Here is a 7,276-nt window from a genome sequence, read left to right as displayed (position 1 = left end):
ACCAAACGAACCCTAATTGAAATATTTCTAGAAGATTTGTGTATGAAATGATTTCAAAGTGTTTAGCATATTGTTCCATCTTCATTTAGCGAGGAATTAATGTCAACATAAAAAAAAAAAAAAATCTACGTTATTTGACTGATTGCATTAGCAAAAAAATTATCCCATAATTGGTGTGTCGTTTGGTTAAGTTAATACATAAATTTATGTATTATTTTATGTGAATAAATAAAATAAGAATGTATATATAAAAACATGGGGATTAAACTATTTCAAAAACAAAAAATGCCTTCTTAAAGTATGAAATTGATGTATAATAATTCCTTAATCATTAAACACTGCATTAGAAATCATTCCTTATTAATCACTACATAAATGATTTTTACATTATTATTCTTGCATAACTGTCAACCAACCGACCCCTTAATAATTATTAGTACCAATTGATTATAGAAATCCTATTAAGTTAAGCTTAAAGAATAGAAATTTTTTTTTAAAAAAAAAAATCAAATGGATCCGGGGTCAGTGGGTCAACAAAATGCACCTGTACGCACGGCTAATTTGACTAACGCGACAGATCTCAACACATGCTACTCACTTACCAGAGAATTAACGGTGGATATTCACCTTAGAGACTCGACAATGTAGATCTAAAAGCCACGTGTCAACGGTTACTGACAAAAGGATCACCTTCCAGACTAATATAGCACAAATCATTAAGGAAACGACCATGAGACAAATGACTTATTTTTCCTCAAAATGTATTAACCAAATTGCCGAACAAGTGGAAACCAAAAAAAATACCAATAAGAATTCATTCATTATTAATTAGATATTTCCAGTTCGTACTTTAAGCATGAAATATATTAGGAGTGCTTTATCTCAAATGTGAATTTTTTGGCATGAATACAAATTTATAATCTGTTTAGTCAAGCTTATTTTTTTTCCAAAAATATTTATTTTTTTAATAAATGCTTATTTTTAAAAAAGTGAAGTGTTTGGTCAAGTTTTTGGGAAAAAGTAAGTATTTTTGGGGAATAACATAAGCAATTTTTCAGAAATTACAAAAATAAATTTTGCTCAAAAACACTTCTTTGAAAAGTACTTTTGAAAAAAATACAGTTAGAAGCATTTTTTAAAAGACTGATCAAACACTAATTGCTGATCAAAAGTACTTTTTAAATTAATTGGCTAAACACAAATTGCTTTTAGCCAAAAATATTTTTTTCAATATATTTTTTAAAATAAGCTATTTTATTTTTAGAAAACTTGTTGTTAACTATTAGTTTAAATATCAAGCACAGCGTGATAAAAGAAAAAACAAGGATTAATATCATTTTGGTCCTTCAATGATCGATAAATTTTACTTTTAGTCCTTAGGACATTTGATTGAACACGTTTGACCTTCAGTTACTAGAAATCTGTACTTTTGATCCATTTGCGTATGAATATTCACAAAATTTCAGAATAATTATCTAATGCATTATCTTAAACTTATATTATTATTCATATTTGAGGATAGTATACTTCTAAAAAAAAGTCTAAATAAAACGTATTTTCTACGTAAAATAATCAAAAGACACATTTTAATTAATTAAAGGTAAAATGCATTGGTCATATATGACAAGGATCAAAATCAGAAGCGGTCCCAAAAAAACAAAATTGCCGAACAGCTTTCTAAAATAAAAATATCTTACGGTCCTTTATTGTTTTTCTTTTAATTTTATTTTAGCTCTATAACTTTTACATGTATAAATTTATGAATGGGACTATACGTAACAGAGAGAGAAAGCATTGAAGTACCCTTAAGTCTGCTCTCTCAGATATAGAGAGAGAAACAAGTGTGTATAGTGTATGAATTAGTTTGCCTTCCTATTTTATTTATTGGCAAAATTTGCATGACATTCTGTTAAATAAAGAACCCAAAAAGCTCACCTTTTTTGCTCTGCTTTCCCTTCCATTTCTCATCACTCTTTCAGGTATGACCAAAGTTTACTTGTGTTTTTACTTCTTCTTTTTTGTTGTTGTTATTTTAGGGTTCTTTGTTTGCTATGTGTTCTGTTATTCTTGGTAAGTTGGTTTCTTGTTTGCTGTGTGTGGTTGTAGGTTTGACATGTTTCTGATTGTTGTTTTTTTTTTTTTTTTTTTTTTTTTGGTCTTTTTTTGTAGTTTTTAAGGTTTTGTGTTTGTTGCTGCTAGTGGGGTTGTTGGATCTGTTTTATGCATCAATGATTTTCTTGTGGACTAATTTGTTGTTTTTTTTCTTAATCTGATGCTAACGACCACTTGATTAGGGATTTCTGTCATATTTAATTACTCTTGAGTTAGCCTAAATAGCTGAAATGAGGTGTAGTGGATTGATTTACTGCAGATTACTTTGTAAGGGGGTGTGTTAATTTTATTTTAAAGTTAAATTATGATTGCTTAGGGAAAGTTTAGATTTTTTGTTATTTATTTCGATTCTTGTCATCCCTAATTGAATTTGATAATTACCAAAAGGGCAGCCCGGTGCACTAAGCTTCCGCTATGTGCGGGGTCCAGGGAAGGGTCGGACCACAAGGGTCTATTGTGCGCGGTCTTACCCTATATTTCAGCAAGAGGTTGTTAAGCAACTGGAGACTAAGTCTGCTAAGACTGTGTTTGGTGGCTTTTGTTGGTCTACCACTTAACTTACATTTCTTCCTGACTTTGACCTTATGAGTTATAATAGTTCTTTGATTCTTGTTTAAAATGATGAATAATGATGATTTTCTCTACAAAGGCTTATACTCGAAAGGATGAATTTTGTACTTGAAAAGACAAGAAAATGCAGTCACTGATTTTGCAAAGATTTGCAATTTATTCAGAGGGTGAGTTGAATGCCTGATAACCAAGATATAATGAGAGAAACTATTTTCTTTTATAAGTTAAAATCAATGAAGGTTGCAACAGTGTTTGTATATCAAAAAGAGTGGCAAGTTCCTTTGTATTTGGATTATTACTTGATTAAAAAAAGTTCCTTTTTGTTTGAAAGCAATTGAAGACGCAATTTTTCCCTTCTTTAGTTAGTGAAGATGTTCAAAGTCTCAATTTTGCGTAATATACCTTGGCACTTGAAGTCTAGTTTGCCTCAAATTAGTAGAAGTCTTAAGCATTCTTTTATTCAAGGCCTTGTTGCATTAAGAAAACATGGCAAACTACAAGTACTATAATGCAAGTATATGTGCTTGCAGTAAAAAATGATCCATTCTGGTGGGGAGTCTTGATGGTTGAATGCTATATGCTATGCCATTTTTTTATATGTATGGCGATAGTAATATTTTGAATTAGTGCTTCACTGAGTGTTATCCTTTAACGAATTAGCTTGTAACCCCTGCTAAAAAAGAACCTTACTGGAAGATGCATCGAGCATTCTTTATATTACTTATTAGGATCTTGCTCCCAAATCTATTGCCAAGTTGTCTTTGGGGAGAGGCTGAAATCGCTGAAGTATACTTCTCTGCAAAATTAGGATTCAGGATTGTTGTTGCATTCACAGATGTACTACAGTAATAAGCAGAAGCAATCACCTTGATTCTTCTAAATACAGAGTGATTCCTATCATACTGTGAGAATCTGTACTTTACTTTTATACCTGCTGGTGCATCTGATTCTTGGAAGTGGACAACTTGATAAAATGATACTTGTTTAGTGACAGAACACCTGATAGTGGCTTCTGGACCTGTGAATCAGTTTCCTTTAGAAATTTACTTTACTCAAGTTCCCTGCCTCTCAATTTCATCATCCTCTTTCACTAAGCATACATATGTTGAAAGGTGCAGCATATTGTTCTCTGCTTCTTTATTAGACTGTGAGTCTGTGACATTATCTTACCAATCAAAAAAGACTGTGAAATCATCTTACCAATCAAAACAGACTGTGACATTATCTTTACTTTGATGTCAAAAGTAAATTGTTTTGCAATTATGAAAAGCCTATCCTGGATTGGGCAATAAACTGCCTGTAAGAATTGTTATAGCAAATTTCAGGTCTTTTGCTCAAATAAAAGACTGGTTACAGCAAATTTTTTCTTGCTTAGTAAAGCCAGTTCCGCTTATCCATTTGTGTGGGCATTTCATCTGTGAGAAAATATCTGCATTGCCACATGGGTAAATTCAATATTGACAATTATTTTGTCAGGTATAGCTTAAGGAAGAGCTTAGTTATAGTAACATTGACCATGTTTCGTCGCAAGAACCAGTCTCATAATGAACAGCAGGAGGGTGAGGATCAGCAGCATAAGGTAACCAATGGCCCTAATGTTTAGATTCGTATGTTAATATTTTCCTGCTTTTAATTAGATTATGATTGATTCTGGATTTTTACGTACTTATGATTATACATTTAAAGGGATTTGTTTTCTTACCATTGTCTCTACTTAAATTTTGAACTGATTCCTACTTTGGAAGAGGTGTTGGTGTTGCATAGTCTTCACAAAGGATGATTGATATAAACTATAAAGTGAAATTTTTAAACATTGGCTTATGTTAGCTTGTTATCCTGTATGAGCTCTTAGAGATTGTGGCTTTTCTTATAGGTTAAGGAGCTTAGGGTTTCCCTGGGGCAACTCTCAGGCCGCAGCGCACAGTACTGCACCGATGCATGTTTAAAAAGGTATTTGGAAGCACGGAACTGGAATGTAGATAAATCAAAGAAGATGTTGGAGGAGACGCTTAAATGGAGGTCATCTTTTAAACCTGAAGAAATTCGCTGGGTAAGGGAACAATAAATTTGCACTAATGTGGTTATCTTTTGTTGATAAATTGTTTGTTTGTCAGAGCAACCTATCAAACAAAACAAAAAAGTATGTTAATCAGAGCTAGAATGACAAATCTAATTGGAGATTACATTTTTTTTTTTTTTTTTAAATTACTAGGCCATTCCCTTGGGGGCATAAGAAATCACATTAATAACCTGGACCAGTTTGGATGTTTAAAAATAAGCAGTATGAGTCTTCTGTAATGTTGTGTGAATATTTAAAAGGAGAGATACTGAAACTGTATTGACAACTTGACTTAATTTAATGTGTGAAATATTCATCCTACCGTAATTGTTGTATATTTCTTATACTTATGAACAATTTCCTTGTCGTAATTATGTCTTGTTGGAAGTAGATGATGATCGATTTATCTTACCATCTAATGCTCTGCGGATTCATATTTAAAGAAATTAGACCTATGCAGATACAATTTCCTGTAAATATTATATTCGTTTACAATTGCTTCTGCTGACCATGAAATGGTGTTGCGCTGTTAGCATGAAGTAGCAAATGAAGGTGAGACCGGGAAGGTGTATAAAGCAAATTTTCATGACCGCTATGGAAGGACCGTCCTAATATTGCGACCAGGAATGCAGGTAAAAGCAAGTTGACGTCTTAAAAATATTTTGTTTTTGTTATTATTAAATTTCTTCTCCTTTTAGTGAGAATTTAAAATCATTGCGCATATTTGCAGAACACATCAGCACTAGACAACCAGATGAAGCATTTGGTGTATCTGATTGAGAATGCCATTTTTAATCTGCCCGAAGGTCAAGAACAGATGGCCTGGTTAATTGACTTCACTGGATGGTCCATAACCAATAATGTTCCCGTAAAATCTGCTCGCGAGACAATCAATATTTTGCAAAATCACTACCCTGAGAGACTCGCTGTAGCATTTTTGTACAGCCCACCGCGAATTTTTGAAGCATTTTGGAAGGTTTGCTTTTAATCCTATTTGTTTTTTCTTACCTCCCTACTCTCAAATTATTACTACTATCTATTTGTTCTTTATATTGTTCAAGCATCGGTTATCCCCTTAATGTTATTCTTTCCGTTGATTAACGTTGTTTTCTTACTTTCCAGATTGTCAAATACTTTATGGATCCCAAAACAGCTCAGAAGGTCAAGTTTGTCTATCCAAAGAACAAGGATAGTGTGGAACTGATGAAGTCATACTTCGACATGGATAATCTTGCTACTGAGTTTGGAGGAACAGCAACCCTGAATTATGATCACGAGGAGTTCTCAAGGCAAATGGCTCAAGATGATGTGAAAGTTGCCAAGTTTTGGGGTTTGGACAAACACACCCCTGGTTTTAACGGTTATTCTGCAGTAGAGGTTGCTCCAGAACCTGAAGCTCTTGCTCTACCAGCCACTGCCAAAGCTTAAATGTTTGGTGCACTGACAAAGTTCAGTCTTATATGCCTAACTAAGTTTAAATAAATAATGAGGAATGTGAGATCATGTTCTCAGAGTCTAGAACACTTTCTGAGGTTATTTCAGATAAACTTTAATTGTAGGTTGTATTTTTGCTTTATATGCAGAAATCAAAAAGTACTAGCTTTTTAAAGCTTCATATTCTCCTCCTTTACCAGTTCTTGTTTTCTTCTTCTTTTCATTCTTATGTTTAGTATCAACAGCTTCGAGAAAGTAACTCCATAAAATAGGGCAATTAGTCTATTAATCAATAAATACATTTCAATTTGATTACGTCTCAATTCCAAACTAATTGAGGTCGACTATACGAGTCCTCCCTATATGTTTTGCACTTGATAAGTTTATTTCTTACCATAAAATAGAGCAGTTGGAAAAATAGTACTCCTTTAGTCTCATATTAATTGTCCACATTACTAAAAATACTCATCCCAAAATACTTATTCATTTATAAAATTAAGATAGAATTAATTAAATTTTTCCTACTTTACCCTTAACATTAATTATTTTTTAAGTAATCAATATTGATTAGAGTTGTAATTAATTGGAGAGAAATAAGAATAATGTAGTAAAAATACACTTTTATTTATGAGTTATTAAAGGTCGTGAGGGAAAAGTGGATAAGTAATATGGAACGGAGAGCACTATTTGTTAAGAGATTATAGTGAGGCTACTTCAATTTATAGTTTTTGTATTATTTATGGTTATGTTAGAGCTCTTTGGGGTCGTTTGGTAGCTGGTTAGCATCACGTAGGTTTTAGTTATTCTTGTACTAGCTATTTCATCTTCTATCCCGCAAAAAATAATATATAAATTTCTCATAATTTATACATGTATTACTAATACCTGCATAACTCTAACCAGCTACCAAAATTGCACAAACACACATTTATTCTAAACTAAAAGAAAAAGAAGTCTTAATGTCTTTTTTGGATTTGATTTTTTCAAACCCAAATGATTGGACCCTCATTTTAATGTGAAATTAATGTTACGTATTTGCATTTTGACAATGTACCCTATAAAATCATATAATTTTTTTCTATTTTATTTTGATTATAATAT

General features: G+C 32.2%; 1 protein-coding gene across 2 annotated transcripts; it reads left to right on the top strand.

The window, feature by feature from the left end:
- The first annotated feature begins 1,767 nt into the window (after positions 1-1,767).
- LOC132033234 (uncharacterized) lies at positions 1,768-6,356 on the top strand. Of its 2 annotated transcripts, none has more exons than XM_059423148.1 (6): positions 1,768-1,979; positions 4,165-4,261; positions 4,556-4,732; positions 5,275-5,373; positions 5,472-5,717; positions 5,864-6,356. In XM_059423148.1, exons 2-6 carry the CDS (start codon positions 4,199-4,201, stop codon positions 6,167-6,169), a joined length of 891 nt encoding a protein of 296 aa, XP_059279131.1. In that variant the 5' UTR covers positions 1,768-1,979; positions 4,165-4,198; the 3' UTR covers positions 6,170-6,356. The 2 variants fall into 2 exon arrangements, with proteins under 2 accessions (XP_059279131.1, XP_059279130.1); XM_059423147.1 differs by having other exon boundaries at positions 1,769-1,979; positions 4,159-4,261.
- The last annotated feature ends 920 nt before the right edge of the window (positions 6,357-7,276 follow it).

This window comes from Lycium ferocissimum, chromosome 10 (assembly GCF_029784015.1).
Source record: "Lycium ferocissimum isolate CSIRO_LF1 chromosome 10, AGI_CSIRO_Lferr_CH_V1, whole genome shotgun sequence".
In the NCBI taxonomy this organism is placed as follows: Eukaryota; Viridiplantae; Streptophyta; class Magnoliopsida; order Solanales; family Solanaceae; genus Lycium; species Lycium ferocissimum.
This window is presented reverse-complemented; position numbering and strand designations above follow the sequence as displayed.